The sequence below is a fragment of the Protopterus annectens genome, chromosome 3.part0 (assembly GCF_019279795.1).
Source record: "Protopterus annectens isolate FY-2018-M chromosome 3.part0, PAN1.0, whole genome shotgun sequence".
NCBI classification, from domain to species: Eukaryota; Metazoa; Chordata; order Ceratodontiformes; family Protopteridae; genus Protopterus; species Protopterus annectens.
This window is the reverse complement of record NC_056731.1, coordinates 1182600675-1182621307: the sequence shown is the minus strand read 5'-3', so window position 1 is coordinate 1182621307 and position 20633 is coordinate 1182600675. Positions and strand designations below refer to the sequence as shown.

The 20633-nt window shown below is 35.3% G+C and overlaps 1 protein-coding gene across 1 annotated transcript in view; it reads right to left on the bottom strand.

Moving 5' to 3' along the window:
* LOC122797011 (synaptonemal complex protein 2-like) overlaps positions 1-20340 on the bottom strand; it is a 345314-nt gene extending 324974 nt beyond the window's left edge. The window contains exon 1 of the mRNA XM_044065782.1: positions 20280-20340. Coding sequence (XP_043921717.1) covers positions 20280-20288 — 9 coding nt within the window. The 5' untranslated portion in view covers positions 20289-20340. The remainder of the gene's footprint in view (positions 1-20279) is intronic.
* Between the last annotated feature and the right edge of the window lie 293 nt (positions 20341-20633).

Here is a 20633-nt window from a genome sequence, read left to right as displayed (position 1 = left end):
GCACGCGATATATTCTAGCGTGTTTAGATGCAATTTAAGTTACTGATCACAAGATGGCGTGTAAACACACACTATCGGAGAGTTCTTTCCTTAACACCGCTGTTTTGATTACAGTAAAGGAAGCGTTTGCTTCAATTATTCTCACACTTCATATATTCTTTCGTATTTTATTAAAAATTTATGGTTTATTATCAATCTCAGTTAATATCTCATGCAAGTATAGCGTTAGATCTGCTTTGAAGACAACGCTATTATAACAAGAAAGATAGTGAATCATTTAAATACTGTTGTGTCTTAATGGGTGAGTGTCTGGTAAAAGTATAATACATGCACTCTGTGAACACATTAACCGACACTGGGTTAGATGAGTTTCTTATAGTTGTTAAGTTGTATAGAAATGGAAGAAGAGGGAAGGAAAAGGGAAGGTGAAGATCCTGAGTGTCAGCTTACTGGGAATTATACTTTCATTTATCTAAAGATTGCTTCATCATACTTGTTATTGTATAAAAGAAGTACTATACGTAAAATGTTTATTATAAATGATTAGTTATGGGACAAGAGTGCTATTGCACCATTATCAAGGTAGATTTCCTTTGCAAGTATAATTCTAATTTTGACCTTTCTCCTTTCTGTTTTATACTTTTAACATAAAAGTTGAGACCCTTTACTAGTTACCAGATGTTCACTACATTTGTGATAAGCAGAAGTCAATATTCTGATATGTGTGATCTTTAAATTGAACTTAATAGAGAAAATCTTATGAATAATAACTTACTAATAACAGAACTACAAAAGATCATATACAAGTAGTTTAGGAGTGAAATTTTTTACACATTTTATTAATTTTAGATTGTGGAACTATCAGAGTTATAAAACTGACATTGACTGAAAAATGAGAAAATGCTTTAATGTAAAGCACTATAAATATTGCTTTAATTCTAACTTATTATATTAAATCTTATAAATGAATATTGTCTGTAAAGACTTTAATTGGTTTTGATAAAGTGGTTAGCTATATGTCAATTAACTTCACTATGCTGATGTAATACCTTATATAGATCTAAATATATGTAAAAAAATCTCTTATTTTAAACAGTATCTATCATACTCACTCTACTTCTTTTTATTAATAACAATGTTAAATATCACTAATGACAATTAATGATCTAACATTTGCTAATATATTATTTACAATTGGTAATTTGCAAAAATTTCATAATATTAATGAAAAATGAACATCTAATATATTGTTAAAGTAATTAACAAATGTCTTATTTAAAATTGTTTGCAATAATATCTCATTTTAGAATCCAATTAGTAATGAACAAAACTTCACAGACTAGGTATATATGTTATTTACATAATAAGTGTATCTTGTTCTCTGGTTTTAGTTTTCATTTTTTTTTTGAGGAGCTCAATTTAAAGCAACATTTCCTCATTAATGCAACTATTATTACTGAGGGTAAATCTGTTTGAACTTTTAAGTCCAAATAGATTTGAGGTGCTAGACACTTCATGTTTGGTATTTAGAATGGTAAAATCATTAATTGTTTATTCAATTTATGTTAACGCAATGTTTTTCAGCTTTTTCTTTTTTCAGTGGTCCAATTTGAAACTTTTTTTAAGCATAAATAGAAATAAATATATTAATTTCAAAATAACTTTTAAAAGAGAGGATAAATCTAATACTCAAAACACATTAACTTCCAAGGTAAAACAAAATTTCAAGAACAAACAATCCAAAAGCACAAATAAGTACTTAAAAAGATGACAGACACAACTTTATTATCTATAAATATTAATGGTTTAAATAATTCTATAAAAAGGTTGAATTTTCTAAGATATTTGAAATTACAAAAAGCACAAATCATATTTATACAAGAATCTCATTTTAAAAAAGATGATAATTTCACATGGAAACCTAGTGACTATCTAATTCTTTCTCACTCCCTTTACAAAAAAAAACAAGAGGAGTTATAATTTTATGGAAAAAAAGTGTAGTTATTCCTCAGATCATTTACAAACACGAAGATAAAGAAGGGTTAATATCAATTGTAATAATAAAATATCAAAATAGAATTTGGACTTTAATAAATATTTACTGGATTCCTGGAACAGGATTGTCTAAGGTTAAAAAACACATAGAATTAATTAAAGTAAATAAAGGTATGATAATAATGGGGAGAGATTTCAATTGTATTTTAGATAACTCTGAAACAACTAATAAAAGAAAGTTACGTCTCACACCCGTAAGTAATATTTCAAGAGATGGTTAGAAAGCTTAAATCTAATAGATACATTTAATTTTAAAGATTCTAACTCATTAAAGTTACACACATAGCGATTATCGCTTTAATACTAAAACAATAATAGATAAAATATTGGTCTCCTCTGATTTAAACAGTAGGATAACAAAATTTTCTATTATCCCATGTCCCCTTTCAGACCATAATGCCTTAATTCTTAAACTACAAATTGATTTCAAAAGATTAAACACTATAACTAGAATACCAGCTTACATCCTTAAATTAAAAGAGTTTAAACCTTGGCTAGATTCAGAAATCAAATATTTCTTAGAAACAAATCCTATTAACGATACAAATAATATAATAACTTGGGATACACTCAAGGCTTTTTTGTATGGCAAGATTATAGGATGGTTTAAAAATAAAACAAAGGAATGGGAATCTGAATTGCATAACATACAAAAGCGAATAACAGAAATAAATACAAGTTCTTATGATGTAATAGATTCTCAGGAAAAAAAAAAAGAAATTATAGATTTAAATAAAAAATACAATGAATTCCTCACTCATAAAACAAATCTAGCTTTGGAAAAACTAAAATTTGCTTCAATGTCAACTTCTCCAAAACACTTACATAATCTAGCAATGAGAATTAAAAAGCAGAACTTAGAAAATAACATCATAAATATAATACATGAAGGAAAAGGGCAAAAAAGGTATCTGATGTGAATGATATTCTTGAAGCTTTTAAGTTCTATTATGCTAAGCATTATAGAAATAATGATAATAATATTTTATTTTCAGATCAGAAATTTAATAGTTCCTTAATAAAAAAATTACCTGATCAATTAAAAATAGAAATGGACAAGCATATCTCCATAAAAGAAATAAAAGATATAAAAGATATAATTAAAGTAAGTAAAAACAACAAATCACCAGGAATGGATGGAATAATAATGGAATTATATAATTTTTTTCCAAATTCAGCAATTTCTCTAATTCATAACATGCTAAATGATATTCAAACTCAAATGATTACTCCACCATCCTGGAAATATTCACTAGTTACCCCTATAAAAAAAGATAAAAGCGATCCATCCCAATGTAGTTCATATAGACCTATATTCCTGCTTAATAATGATTATAAAATCTTTATGTCTATCTTAGTAAATAGAATTAAGAAATCCCTGACTAAAGTCATAAATTAAGACCAAACAGGCTTTATATTTGGAAGACACACATATGACAATATTCAGAGAATTTTAACCATTATAGAAGCTTTGAACAGAGACAATTCAGAAGCTCTTATAATCACATTACATATAGAGAAAGCATTTGATTCGGTAAACTGGAAGTATCCATTTAAAATTTTGGAACTTTTTGAATTCCCATAAATTTAATAAAGAATATATATATATATATATATATATATATATATATATATATATATATATATATATATATATATATATAAAGACAACCTGGCTTATGTAAAATTAGGCCCATTTACCTCAGAAGCTTTCAAAATAACTAAAGGCTCTAAGCAAGGTTGCCCTATGTCTCCCATCCTGTTTGCCCTGGCGATAGAATTATTTGCTTCTGCAATACGAAGTGATCTAAAAATAGAAGGAATTAACTTTTACAATAAATTTAATTCTAAAATCATGTTATTTGCTGACAATATATTGCTGACTTTAAGACCGAATGAAGAGTCCATGCAAGAATTAGAGAAACAAGTAGAAGATTTTTTTCCATTTCAGGTCTTTGTTTCCAAATAAATCCAAATCAAAACATATACTTCTAAATAAAATAGATGACTTGCATCTGAATAAATATCAAATAATTGGAGAAAAGGTTTCTTCACTAGAATATCTAGGAATTCTTATATCTGAGAACACAGATACTACCATGACCTTAAATTATAATAAAATCCAAAATTTAATTCAAAAACAAGTTAATAGCTGGAATAAATTAATGTTAAACTTGGAAGATAGTACTATCATTTTTATTAACTGTAACCTACCACAAATAAACTATATAGCATTAGCAATCCCTATTTTACCAGATAAAAAAGTTATAAAGACAATACAGAAACTTTTAATGGATTTTCTTTGGTATCCAAAAAAGAATAGAATTGCATTCTCACATCATATTAGACCCTGGGACTTGGAATGAATTAAATTTCCAGACATAGAAACGTATATTAAAGCTTCCATCATTAAACTTATACTAAATTGGGTAAATCCAAATTATTCATCCGCATGGAAAATTTTACATTTAACTTTCTTTTTAAATGAAAACAAAATATTAAAAAATATGGATTTGGAGAATTATAACAACATATTGTTGCATGTTCTATGTCATAGCTTACAAAATAAAACATCAAAGCCCACTAATTTATCATATCTGAATAATATTTATAATCTATTTAGAAAATTTATAATTACAAATCCAGATATAAAATTATGGTTCGATCTCTTAATACCATTTAAAACATCCAAGAAAAAATACTCATTAATTGGGAATCCAAAAACTTTATTTACTGGTTTCAATGCTTAAAATCACAGTACTTTAACCACCCAACAAGTAATAAATAAGTTTAGTATATCTGAAATAGACAGAACAGAACTTCAAAAAATACTACAATATGCAAGTGATTTATGTAGAATTATTAATGGTTCAAGCTTTAATACTATACCAAAGTTCATAAAATATATGCAAGAATCGATTTATGGAAATCATAATAAGCTAATTTCTATATCTAAATTATACAAAATTTTAATAGTGTATAAAACCAAAATAGGTCAAAATGTTGTGAACATTTTAACAAAGGACTTGACAATAAATCTATCATCTGAATGCATAAATGACCTTTTGTTGTCAGTTAAGCTAACATCAAACTTCCAGATATGGAAAATCTTCACATGGAAATTTTTACATAGAGCCTTTTATACACCATATAAAATAGCCAAATTTGACCCTGCCCAAAAGCCCACATGCTGGAGATGTACTGTAAACTGTACGGCAGATTGGATACATATATTTTATGATTGCATTAAAAAATTCTTGGAAGATATTAATAGATTTCTTCAAGCCATTTATAATGATAAATTTGTTCTAACAAAATCTTTATTTTTTTTGAATGTAGATGACTTAGTAACTATGAGTAAAAGTGATCAATATCTTTTATGGTCTATTCTGGCTGTAGCCAGAAAATGTATAACGAAAATGGAAATCCACTGTTCCTCCAAGTTATGAAGACTTCATATCTCTATTAAAGGAATCTGCACAGAAAGAAATAAAAGTCAAAGAAGAAAGAATTTTTTCCCAGACGTTGGACAGACAATCCTTGGAATAAAATCTTAATACTTCTAGACACATTACAAAAGGACAGAATTTCTTCTACATGAAATTGAAATGTCATAAACTAAGATGAACTTATGTGAATATATGCCAGTAAAGGTTATACTAGTTCTATGAGATTATTCCTCTTTATAACCTTATTGGTTAATCCTTTTCATTGGACCACCTGTAAATATTGTACATATTGTTATAGTTATTAACTATTTTCTTTTATTTTGAATTGTAATTTAAAATTTACTGTATCATAATTTGTCTACAAACAAAAAAAATAAAAATTATTTAGCAAAAAAAAAGAAGAGGCTGGTGTGGCTTGTTAAGTCCATATTGGTCTAACTCAGCTATATTTCCACTTTGTGGAGTGGGAGGACTGCAGCAAGTCTCCATACTTCTGGCATAAATCCAGTGGATAAAGTGACGATGATAGCATAACAAGGAGCAAGCCAAGCAGTGTTTGATGCTCACTAGAGGACAACCTGGCAGATTTTCAGGGTTCATGGAGCTAGTGTTTTTCAAGCCTTGGAGAGAGCACTTGGGACTCAGATGTGATTTGGGAGGTGGCACAGGCATGCAAGTCTGCAGAGAGAAATTTCTGGAAGATAGGGGTTTAAAGTATGAGATGAATGTCTTGAAGGGTACAGTATACTATGTTATTTTGCGTTAAGTCAAAGTATTGCTGGCTTTTTCTTAGATTCCTGACAGCTGAAAGTGCCTTTAAGGTTATCCTTTGCATAGGTGGCAATTCATGCTCTTGAAGGATTTGATTTTCTTTCTAAAGTTCTTTTTTTGATTATTTTGACCCTTCTAGTTGACAGGGTGTCAAATTTGCTGTTATGGGCTACGAGATACTCTCACTGTCTAGTTTGTTACTGAGGTTCCACAAAACAGGTTTGTTCTTAAATTAGGCACCATGTTTATCTCTTATAGGGACCAGGACCAAACTGTAGCTTTGAGGTGGGTTTAGAATTTGTCCATGAAATCTGCAGCATATGAATCGGGCTCATCCAAGTGAGGAAGGCATTTTGAATTTCATCAGGTAATCAGTTTGCTGGATTTACCTTTTGAGTAATCTTCGATGATTGAGGGTCTTTAAGTAACCCAGGTCTCTAGACTAAACATTTCAGATTTTACCTGTGATTTATTAAATGTGATCTTGCAGTATAGTGGGCAATATTCCCGAAAATCAGGTCTAATATTTGAGACCCCCATTGAGATCTGGACTCCAAGAAATTGGCATTAATATAGGATCCCCATTTAATGACGGGATAGTTGAAGTCACTCAGGAAGATAATGTTTTTGTAGTGCCTTTACTTTTTAGAACCAAATAAACAGTATAAAATATTTTAAAAAGCAACTACAACACTTAGACGACTTAAGTGCAGAAAAAGGAAAAGTACTTTCCTGGCTTTCTTACTCACTTTTCAGATGCAGTTAAATCGTGAGGTCACATGTCCCAATTTTCTGTAGTCTCCTTAAGACTACTGGTGCGTTAAGGTAATATTTATATGCATAGACAGACAGGAGCTTCTGCACGCACCCATATACTACACAAGTTTTATTTGTTGTTACAGAGACTTTTCAATGGGACTTTGCTGAAAAGAGGCAGATTGCTCAGCCAGACCATTTCAGTAAACAAACCAAATTCATCTCCAAACTACAATGGTCCCCTTCAGCATGTCGAAAGATTTCATAAATCATCTCCACATACAAGCAGTGTACTCCATAGGAAAATACAACTGAATGTACACAAAGACATTTCAATAAGAAAACAATATTTAAAAAAAGAATGGTAATATGACCAGCTAATATTAACTGCACCCACACCTAATAAGAGGGATTTGGCATCTGCCCGTTTGTGCACCCTTTGAAAGTCTATAAAGATTTAATAACTACAGGTGTAATATCAACAGTTAGTAATTATATGACAAATTAACTTCTTTCATAATTTCATTTGAATATAATGATACTGTTAGCATTGTTTGTACAGTTCTCTCAACATTTTTAGAAAGATTTCTAACAGTTGAACAGTTTGTAAGAATATGTAACCCAACTGTTTTGAGCATTCTTACAAATGCAAAAAGGTTCATAGGAGGTTACTAGGCTAGTGGCCTTAGAGCCTTTACAAGCCTAACCATGTTAATCCCAAGTATCCCCATTTGTTCTTTTGGGGTGTTCGCAGAATAAATTCATGAACAGTGTGGGTCTGCGATCAACACCGGCTACCCCTGTCCATGAAGGACATGGGTGCCACCCCAGGAGTGAATATCTGGTCTCCCATCCAATTATCTAGGTTGTGTTTGAATAGGGTAAGTGAAGAGCTCTGCTTTATGTGAACAGACGTCCATTTCAGAGAAGCAGCAGTCTGCTCCTTTGGAATAGACCTACTTATCTACCATATTCTGGGAAAGGCTTTTCCTACTGTTAATTTTAGGAGCACTACGGCATTCTCCCACTTCAGAAATGACATGAAGTGCCAAGACAGCATGTCAACTCGTATATCCATTTCTTTATCTTTTCTCTCCAAGTACAGGAAATTGTGCATTGCTTATATCAAATATTCACTCACTCAGTCTTAAAATGTATAGCTTCTGGGTCCTACTAGTTCATTTATTAACTTGGTAAAAGTGGTGCACAGACCTTTTTTCTGCTCACAACCCAAGTTAAAATTCAAAGTCCAGTAACATTTTGCAAAATAAGCATGTATTTCCATTTGTTAAATAAGCAAAAAACTGCCTCTTCAGTAGAGTTCTAGTTGAGAAGGCTTTGTAGACAAAACTACACACACCTCTCTCCTGTCAAGAGGAAGTTGATATTAACGTCCAGAGACCCTTACCCTTTGTGAATTTCACTCACCTAACCACAGACAATTGAGGCAACCTCTGGATAAATATGGCTAGGCTTGCAAGGGCTCTAGTGCCGTTAGCCTAACAATATTCTATGAACCTATACATACATATACACACACATAGATGGGTCTAGTGTGTATGACTGAACCACCCTAATGTTGAATTTAAAACACTGACAAAATAAGTCTGATCATACACAACAGCAAACAAAAACAATAGTATTAAGAGAGGAAAACATTTTTTTCCCCATGATATTAAAACTAAAACCCCCATAACACAACTCTCAAATGTGTCTGAATAGTGGCAATGTTACAGGCAGGTTTTAATGATGTTTGCGAGAAGGGGCAGTATTAGGGTTAACACCGATTACTAAGGTGGTGGAGGGGACGGAACCCTCCTGCCCTCTTTAGTAATGGGTGCTAAACCTAGCCCTAATGCTGCCCCTTTCCCCCTAAACTTATCATTAAAACCTTCCCATAAACACTGCCACCACACAAGACAGACTCACACACAAACACCATTACATCTACCCCCTAACCTAAAGCTAAAACACACACACACACAAAACATTCTTCACTCATCCCGGACCCTAACTTTAACTCACTATGTACATACACACATACACCTCACCCCCAGCCCCACTTACCAGTATCAACATATCCACCGTTCGGCTATCCACACCACTGACATATCACACCCCTGCATGTTGGACAAACATACATTCAGAAAAATGCAGGTGACCTAGACTTATATATATACATACATACATACATACACACACAAAATATGGGTCCACTGAAATTCATCGACCTGTAATTGGTCAATAACTGCTTATCAGACAAAATATGGTTGGCAGATGTGGGAAGTCACACAATTCTCAGGGTAAGATAATAAGCTCCTTCCCAAAGATTGTGCGAGCTTAAATATAATTTGGGGGGGGGGGGGTTGCAGGGTTTGTGCTAATGTTTTGAAAAGTTGAAACACACAGACTGCAACCACATATATAATGTGCAAGAGCATTTGCTCTTTCAAGTTTGTTTTTTCAGACTTTTGGCTGCTGTCTGTGCAAGACTGCACAGCAGCCGAGTTTGGGAATCTACCCTTACCCTACTGTTGTGCAATCTCGTTTTTAATATATACACAATACTCTGGGGGTGGCTTGCCCCTCCTACAATTTTTTTTTTTTTTTACTTTTTCTCCCCATTCAATCTTTTTTAGATTGGATCTTAAGAAACTGACATTTTTCTATTCACCGTTTTCTTTGCTCAGTAAATAATGAGAGACACATATACATGCTCTCTCTCTCTCCAGGAGTCAACTACAACTTGTAATTATCAATGAATATGTAGGAGAAGCTTGTTCCATAGGGGAGGGAGGCATTAGGTGATGAATTTATCCCCGAATCAGAAAGTGAACTATAGGTTACGAATTTTGTTTCAAATTATTTTTTCTTTTCAAGAAAAGGGTTGCAGAGAGCTGGATTTGAAACAGATGAAATAGTGAGGAAAAATTCATTTTAGGAAGTCTACGGGCCAAAAAAAAAAAAAGGGGTGGGGTCATGGTTTTCAGTCTATACAAATAACAGCTCTTTAAAACATAGATTCTGAATGTTGATTCCTTGGAAAATGTAATTGCTCCTGAATGCTCTCTCTTATTTGAAAGCAACTGCATTACCTCTGCAAGCAGTGAGCACTTGTTTACTGCCAGCTGCCACAGAAATTCATTTAAAACATTATAAAACTATACCCACACATTTAATACGTGTTAAAGAATTTTACCTTTTGTCATTTGTTTTAGTTTTCCCAATAGACCTCACCACGTTTGGTGCCTGCAAACAACCATCGTCTTGTGCTGCAGCTCTCCATTATGTTAGTTTCTTTGTAAGGTTATAAAATGAAAAGGATAGATAAAGTGCATCTGTCTGCATTTAGCAATCTATCTCAAGATGGCAGCTTTTTTTTACATCAGGGAAAAACAATAGCAGCTTTATCTCTGGTATGAAAAAAGGGTATTTTTCTCAACATTTTTATCGTTTGACGGTGTATCTACTTTTTATTACTTTATATGAACATTAAAAGTTTTAAAAGTATTTTTCACAGAAATAAAAAAAAAATTCTAGCCCAGTGTTATACTATAGCAATTACCCACGTCTGGGTGTAGGCAATGCTGTATTTACCCACGGTTGGCATGGTTTGGTCACAAGGGCGAAGCCCGAGTGGCCAAACAAAGCCAACCGTGGGTAAATCCAGCATTACCCACATCCAGAAGTGGGTTATTGCTATTATACAATGACATTATTTAAGAAAAAAAATAATTACTTTTCTTAAATAATGGCATTGTATAATGCCTCCTTGCTGTCCTTCTGCAGCTGTCTGGTTTTCTGCGGCAGTTCTGATATACTGCGCATGCATATGCCTACGAAGTACATCAGAGCTGTGGGCAAAAGCAAAGGAGAAAGCAAGATCTCTGTTGCTTTTTACTGTTTCGCTATGTTAAATGGGTTTAACATAGCGAGACAGCTTTAAAATAAGCAATGGAGATCTCCGTTGCTTATTTTAAAGCTGTCTCGCTATGTTAAACCCATTTAACATAGCGAAACAGGTTTAAAAAAAAAAAAGAAAAAAAAGCAACGGAGAAAGCAAGATCTCCGTTGCTTTTTACAAACTGTCTCGCTATGTTAAAGGAGTTTAACATAGCGAGACAGCTTTAAAAAAAGCAACGGAGATCTCCATTGCTTTTTTTTAAACCTGTCTCGCTATGTTAAACTCCTTTAACATAGCGAGACAGTGTTTTAAAAAAGACTTACACTAATGGAAAAAGTCCGGGCGACCGGGCCTTTTTCCATTAGTATAAGTCGATTTACAACGTGCACGCTGACCAATCAGCGTGCACGTTTTGGAATATTAATGGGGGATCATGGTATAATTGGCTGTAAATAAGTTTATTACTATGGCTTACATTAGCTGAAGATGCTCTGAATTTGCTGCACTGTTTTGATGGAAAAAGATGCAACTGCCAAACCTCAATTTGAGAAATATGAAAACCTTATCATACTGGAAAGAGAAAATACACAAGAAGTGTATAATGCATGTGGAAGTACCCAGACAGACAGCCATTGCTGCAAAAAAACCCACCACCAAGCCAGTAATCGCTTTGAAGCAGCAATAAAACAGTAAGTTGCTATGAAGTGTTCTAGTTACCATAACTGATCTGTGGAATATGGTCAGACCTGTGACTAAAATGCATAGACTGGAAAAGTGTCTGATTGAAGTGATACTTGAAAGCTGGGAAGTGAAAATGTATTGACAACTAATCCACCGTGCTTGACTATCCATTTCTTTTCTTTTACATTAAGTATCTCATGCAATCCTGCCTTATCCTGTGTTTTATGTAAAATGCAATCAATAACTGTAAATTTAAATGACCCAGTTTTATGTTTGCATATATGTTTATATAGTGCACTAGCTTGTTTGCAGTTCTTGATGTCACTCATATGTTCACTTATCTGCAATCTAAGTGGTCTAGAGGTTTGTCCAACATAAAATGCTGGACTTGTACAACTTGCCAGATATATCATCCAATTGGTGCTACAGGTAGCAAAAAAGTAATATCAAACACATAAGGTGTATTCTGGCTAGTAAAACTGCCAGTTTTATAAATCTTAGAACAATTGCAACAGTGACCACATGGATTACAACCCATCAGTTTGTCTCCCGTCATAGTTTTCTGGATAAAAGACCTATCCTGATTCGGACACCTTTTATAATGGTTGAACAAAGAGCTCAATGACCGGCCCTTACAAAAGGAATAATTGCACCTAATCACCCACAAATTCCATGAGTGAATCTTCCCCTTGGAGTACATCCCCAATGTCTAGAAATAATATTCATGAAGGAATATGTGTTTTTACCATATGTAGTAATTAGCCTAACCTGATTACTCCTAGCAGGTTGATGACCCTTATAAACAAGCAAATCTGATCTATCCTGCTGAGAGGCAAGCTGGCCAGCTCTACAGATGTCACCAACCCTGTATCCCCAGTTCCTGAATCGATTGGAAAGATCACACATATTGATTGTACACAGAGGAGTCTGAACAGATCCTTCTGATCGTAAGAAATTGGGACTTGGGGATATTCCTGATGACATGCTCGGGGTGGAAGCTGGAGGCATATAATAGTGTGTTATATTGCTGAAATTTGCGAAAAATTTCCATCTCCAATGTGTCATCGGGGGTACGTTTAACCAAGACATCCAAAAAGGTAATCTCCTTTTGGTGCCATGTTACCTTAAATTGAACCCCCCCACATATAGTTGTATGGCAGAATGACATCTCCCCAACTACCTGTCTCCATAGGGGTTCCCCAAGGATCCATCCTTGGACCCCTACTTTTCTCCATTTACACCAATAATCTAGCCTCTGCCACCAAACATAGCACACTCATCCAATACGCAGATGACTCAACCATCATCTGCTCAGCCCAGTCCCTACCCAAACTGCAAAAAGTCACACAGGAAGCCTTTTCCTCTGTTGAAACATGGTTATCCGATGCCCAATTAATACTCAACCCAAACAAAACTAAACTAAACTACTCATCTTCCAACCCACCAAACATACTCAAAACAACTCTCACTAACATCTCAGCAAAAGACAACACCACTATATACCCAACTGAACACACCAAATTGCTAGGAGCGGAGATAGACAATAAACTAAAATTTGAAATTAACATATCCATGACCATAAAAAAGTCCACAAAAAACTAGGAGCGTTATAGAGAAATAAACAATTTCTCACCAAAGCAGCAAAGATTTCAATAGCAAATTCCCACCTTATCTCCACCCTACTTTATGCCTCTCCAGTATATACCAAGCTAAGGCAATGTGATCTAAACAAGCTAGAGACCTGCTACAACAAAATCGCCAAATTCGCCACAGGGGCATCCTACCATAGTCACCACTGTCTCTCAGTTGCTGAACTGGGCTGGCTTGAACTCCCTCACCTCCTTCAGTGGTATCAACTCTCACCTCGCCCACAAACTAGTAAACCATCCACTAAATGTCCCATCCCTCCAGAATCTACTCCAACCCTATCGCACCACCAGACCACTAAGATCCAGCAACAAAAATCACTTGCAGATCACCAAAGCCAATAACTCTACTGGTGAAGCACTATTCTCCTGCGCCATAGCCAAATTATGGAACTCACTCCCACCCACAATTACCTCCATACCATCATGCACCCACTTCAAAACTTTACTAAAAGCGCAACTAAAAACATGCTGGCTGTGCCCTTGCAGCTCCCACATATCATCCACCCTATCCAACTACTACCTTTCTTTCACCTCCACTAACTACCTTGATGATAGCAAGCTCAGATGCTCATAAGCCTAGTACTTATTATACAGCAGGAACTACTCATTGTTACATCTGTTAATGCCTGTTATGTACTTCACAGATAAAGATTCTAGTTGTCTACTGATGTACTATGTTCTTCATCTGTAAATATGTTGTAAGTAATTTCTATGTTAAATTGTTAATCGCTATGTAATCCAATGGAACTACTGTCTGTTTATTTTACTGTGGAGCTTTTCTCCCCGGGCCTCCGCTGAAAATGGACGTAGAGTCTAGATGTCTACTGATGTACTATGTTCTTCATCTGTAAACATGTTGTAAGTAATTTCCATGTTAAATTGTTAATCGCTATGTAATCCAATGGAACTACTATCTGTTTATTTTACTGTGGAGCTTTTCTCCCCGGAACTCCGCTGAAAATGGACCCACGTCCAGTCGGACACTCCCGGTCAACACATTTAAATAAATAAAAATAAATAAATTATGGTTCAAGTATTCAACAAACTCTGCCAAATAAGAGGCATTCGCTCTCCACACCATCCAACAGTCATCAAGATATCGTCTCTAGATATCAATTTCTACCAAAATAAATATTATGACTAACATCCTAAATCAGTTGCTGTAAGCTATAAACAGGTCAGCATATATGGGGGCAAAAGACGCCCCCATAGCCGTGCCCTGCATCTGCCATACACCTTGTTTGTGGAAATAAAACACATTCTTAGTAAGAACATGTTCGGCCAAACAGACCAATTAAAACCTGGTCTGTATAATTCAGCCCTATCCAACCAATATTGTAGGGAAGCCAACCCCGCCCAATGGGGGATATTGGTATACAGGGAGGTGACATAGAGAGTACACAATAACCAGTGAGGTTCAAGTTGCATATCTGATACAATACCCAAAATTGGGGGTAGCAATGGTTTCAAATAATACATAAGAAATTCAGAAATGGGTTGAGTAAGTGAGCCCCGCCCAGAAATAATAGGTCTATAGGGGGGTTGTCAAGATTCTTATGAATTTTAGGAAGCAGGTATAAACGTTGTTTAGGGTGACCGACTTTCAAGTGATGGGCAATTTCCTTGGAAATAATACCTTCTTCAACTGTCAAATCCCAAACTGCATCAATCTCAACCTTAAATCTGGCTGTGGGATCTACAGGCATTATCTGATAGTATCTTTGATCCAAAATTTGTCTCTGTGCCTCATCATTATATTGTGTCCAATCTTGGACAACTATAGCTCCTCCCTTGTCTGCTGCTGAAATAACAATATCTTTGTTTGATCTAAGCTCATCTATGCAAATTCTTTCTGCTCGAGTAACATTGTCCCTACCCTTACCCAAATTTCAATGTAAATCTTTGGGCACATTACTCTGAAAGAGTGAAACAACCGGAGACATAGGTGGCTTGAATGTGGACTTCCAAAATCTAAAAGATCTATTATCAGTCTGATTTGACTCACCCTGAAAAAATAAATGCAAATTTAGATTACAGCTGAAATCTACCACATCCTGTGCAAATTGATGTTCAGGCACAAAAAAAACTAAAAACAAAGCTAAGGCCTTTATTGAGTACTTTTATTTGCATATCCGACAGACTCAGAGGAGATATTAAAACATTACAAAAAGTTACACCTGAGCCTTCACCCTCACCATTCCTGCTAAATCAAGCGGAACCTTTATGCTTCCTCCCCCCTCTTTTGGGCCTAGGACCTAGGCCTAAAGGGTGGGCCAAGTTATCGCCCAAATTATTTCTCTTAGACCTCTGTGACCTGTCCATGTGAGCCTCCTCCTCCTCAGTATTGGATGAGGTATCCTCACCTGATGTAATATTCACCCCATTTCTTTTCTTTAAAATAGATTTAGATCTTTTGGGCCTAAAATTCCCTGATCTAAGATTGGGAGTAGCAAATATGACATTCTTACGTATTTCAAAGTGTTTTCCCCTATCAAAATCATCAACATCTCTCTGAAATGTCTTCATTTTTTTTCTCTTTCAAGACATTTTCCAACTTTAACAAATCCTTGCTTAGTTGGTTCAGACTGACATTGTAACCTGGAAGAGTTTGAAATTCTTGTACCCCTTTACTCAACTCATCCGAACCAGAAACCTGTTGTAAAGTTCTCTCATAATAAGGAAGTAGAGCATTAACAAAGCCCATTGAAGCTTGCTGTTGTACTGCAAGCCAGTCATCTAATAATAGCTGGTCAACCTGAGGAACAAGTGGCTGAATCTTGACACTCAGTCCCCGTGGGGATATCTGTTTCTGTTGATTTGCCTTAAAAAAAAAAAAAACGCAAGTTCCACACATCGCTTCTCAAACTCCTCATTTCCTTACTGAGTTTAGAAAAGGCCAGCTTATGCCGATTAGCCAAATCATCAGCACACCCACCATGGTATGTGAGCCCAGACCGAAAACACCCAAATCGTCAATATCAGAGGACAATCCTTTTATAATAGATGCTAGGTCCATGGCACATCAATCTAACCCGAGCAAAAAATGGAGATCAAAACCAATATCAAATTAGTAAATGGGAAAGAACCAAAAACTATTTTGGTACCTGAAAGCATACCCCACCAGAACATATATTGACAAAAAAGTACCAATGCAAAACAAATAATTCCAAAACTAGGAGCCGGATATTCACCTCAACTCCAGTGGTGGTCCTATGTAAATACAGACATAATCAACAGGTCCTTAAGCATCATGACATCAAGAACTGCAAACAAGTTGGTGCACTGTATAAACATATATGCAAACATAAAACTGGGTCATTTAAATTTACAGTTATTGATTGTATTTTACACAAAACACAGGATAAGGCAGGATTGCATGAGATACTTAATGTAAAAGAAAAGAAATGGATAGTCAGGCTCGGTGGATTATTTCCACCTGGCCTGAATGATTATTTTTAAAACCCTGTTCAATTCAACAATTGTTTAATTGCTAACTGATTCTTATATGTATATAAGGTTTTGTTGGAGGGAATTTTTGTCATATTGTTTTTGTTCACTGAGGAAGGCAGCATTGCCGGTCTGATGTATTTGGTGAATTTGATGGTTTGGTGTATTTTTTTAATACACCATGTAGGAGTTATAATACATTTTCCACACCGATTTGTGCTGGCTCCTTTTTTGAATTGCGTTTTTTCAAGTTGGGTCATTAAAAACGCCAAACAAATTCACTACCTTAGTTTTTTTAATAGTAGTATTAATTAGTAAAAACTTAATTGTTTATAATGATATGAAAAATGTATTATAAATATTTCTTTACAGATACTAATAGGTTCATAGGTGTGTACTAGGCTAATGGCCCTGGGGCCTTTAGAAACCTAGCCCATAGGATTACCCTGGCATAAAGCCACCCGACCTTAGTTCCTACTGACTCTGTCAAGTAAAGCCACTGGAGTGATCACTAGGGTGAATTTTCTACTTCCCATTCACTCAATCAAGATTTCTCTTGAAAAGGGCCAGTGAGGTGCTCTGCTTGACACGTATGGAAGTCTATTCCATAACATGGGCAGCCTCTGGGTTATGAACCTGTTCCCTCCAGCATGTTCTGTTGATTGTGGTAATGAGATTGAGGCCTCTGGAGTGTGTGATGTGGAGGGATTGGGATTTCTTTAGATGCAGCATTTCTAACAGACCTGGGTCAGACATGGCTTTGTAAGTCAAGCAGCGAATGCCTCTAAGTAGGTGATATGAGACAGAGAATAGCTGAAGTTTAGTCTGTCCGTATAAGACAAATGTTTAATTGCTAGGATCCTTTGTGAGGTACTTTTGCAGCCTCTCCAGTTGTTGCAGGTGTTTAGTGAGGTACATGCCAAATTGGGCATTGTACTAAATGACTGGCCTAATGAGGAAAGAGTAGAAGGACACAATTACCTCTTTCTTCCTGGATGCAAAACCCTTAGTAATGAGATGTGCCACATAGAAGGACTGACCACAGCGGCAATGTGGCGATCAAAAGAGAGGTTGTTGTCAACCTGTGTTCCCGGATATCTTATAATGCCTTCTGTTCAGTGGACTACCATCGATGTGGTAATTCATGGGAACTGGGTTTTTCCCAAAGGGGATAACGACACATTTTTTGGGATGGAGCTTAAGGCCATGGTTCTGACACCAGTCGTTGGTCTCAGCGAGGCCTTTCTGTAGGATGTCAACAACACTTGGGGAGTTAATAATAGCTCCCAACTTGCAACTGTCTGTGAACTTTGTTAGCCAGAGTCCCTTTGTGTTGGCCTGGACTTCAGAGAAGTAGATGCCAAACAGGAGAGGACCCAGGACCGAACCCTGTGGGACTCCACTCATGACCAATCGACAGTCTGACTTGGAGTCAGCTACTTGGGGTTAATAAAATGTATAAATATGAAACTTATGTTCTTAAATCGTGTTACTATTTCTGTGTATTACTATTACTTTTTTTTCCCTCACTGGCAAAGTGTACAATTATTATTAATTTTGAGTTCTGAATCATACTGGTATTAATATCTCATTTTTTTGAGATGTACGTCTTCCTTAAAATAATAGCGTGCTTTTTTGTAGTCAGTTGTGGCCATTAAATTATTGCTTCTCTTTTACTGAAGTTGACTACTTCTTGTATTACTTGGAATAGTCATTACTTTCCAAATGGATTATTGTGTTGTGCTCATGTAACTCAACAGGGTTCACATATTTAAAATAATTTTCTCTCGTTCTGTTATTATGATCTTCTGTCATTTCCTACTATAATGTACTCCTCAAAAAGACAATATTAAGCTTGAAACACTATCACTGTTGAGGCAGGGTCAGAAGACGACAACTGTTGTTCATTGTATTGGAAGTAACGAATACAAAATCTGCCTGTTTTGGCTTTAAAAATGCTGTTGCCATTCTATCTAGAAGAGCTGTTTAGTAGCATCCATGCTATGATGGGTAAATTTGGGTAGAAATTTTACCAGCAGGATAGACTGGGATCAGGACAAGAACCCACAGCAGAAGAGAATAAGAATAAAAGTTATTTTTCCAATAACATTGGACATATGCTGGCTGCACCTTGTTGCCTCAGGTAAGTTGCTAAATCCTAGACCATAGTGTCAAAATGAAGGTGAAGTCCATTTCTGTGATATTGCGCAGGACAACTGGTTTTATCAAAGGTGACCAAATGTCTTTGCGTTTAGGAGGCCATGATTAAAGCACATTATAATATGGCATACAAGTTCTCTTCCCATATATCTGGTGCCATCCCTCTTATACAGTTTAACATTATATTAACACAGTCACTGTACTGGTTATAGCTTCTCTTCCTGCTGTCCACTCACCAGTGAAGCCATCCAGGAACAGCTGCCCTATTGTGATGTACGTGGAACACCAATTGTGTTTGTTTACTCCAAAGAAGAGTTTCACATTAAAAACCTTTGTTTTCCAATCTATATATCACTAACTAGACACCAAGTACCAGACTCCTCTCCTTCCCACATTATGTACACACACACCTTTTGAAATGGGAGAATGCAAAGACTGCAAACGTTATGTTGCATGAGAGGCAGGTTAACTGTTCGACAAATATTGCAATATGCTAGCTATATGAAATCCATGGACTGAAATATCCAAGAGCCTCAAGTTATCCAAGCAAAATATTGTACATTACATAACATTAAAACGCATGTGCATGGCCTCAAATCAGATAGAATTTAACCCTACAGAGAGAATGCTTCATGAATGCAATAGTCAAATTCACATCGTCATTTACAACACTGACAAACAATTTAGTAGCTGGAACTAGTTCAGTGTGGGTGTACTTTGACAGTTATAGTAGTTTCTTTTTTTTTGGGGGGGGGGGGTAGAAGCAGTTAGAAATATCAATTTTCCTTCATGGAAGCATGTGTTTCAAAATGCATTACAGGTAATATAACTGCATTAGAAAGAATCACACATTCCAAGTTCGTAAGCTATTTGCTTCCCCAAACTTCACAAAAGTAAACAGAGCTAAAAACAGTTTACCCTGCAACCACATTTCCTCTACCGTTGCATTGAAATGCTGAGGTTTTAAATTTATACTTGCACTAACTGCATAACTTTCCTTATAGAACGTACAGGTACAAGAAAGTCAAATCAAAAGGAAGTTAAGCGGAGAAATATTCCTTTAGTATTGTAACAAGAACCAGCATATAATTCATAACTCTGTTAAACAAAGTGCCCTGATTGGAGCATTTGCTTCTAACCACCCAAATTGTTTAGGCTTTGTCGAAGTTCTTGGGCAAACAAATTAAGAGACATGCCTTTGAAGAAGACAAGCATCCTAACACACCATAACAAGCAGTTAAGATGAAAAAATGTGCTCTGCATGACTGCATCAATCCGTATTAAAATAATTTACCCATTTGCGATACAAGTAGCGTGCTATTACAAAATAATTTCACACCTAAAACACACACAACGTTATCATGAATTTCTGTTATCAAACATACAAGTCAAAAAATTTTCACTTACATTTGCCATCTTTAGCTGCTACAAACTACACATTAGTTGGGAAGTTTTTCGTCCCTGAAAAACGCAAAAGAAAAATGGATGCCCCTTAGCTTAATGATCACACCTGCGCTCGCCGCACATCAGTCATTCCCCAGTTCGAGTGAGACCCAGCAGCTGCTCCCTATTGCAGGCTTAATGTAACGCAAATGTTCTGGCGTACTCTACGTAAGTGTACCCCTATGGGCTTCGAAGAACCTACTGAATTATTAAGGGATTCATACAACTAGTAATTTTCACCAAAGTTCTGGTAGCAGTGAAACTTTTTCTTTGTAAATTTTCAGGATCTTTCTATCTCTTCTTATTACTTATATTTTA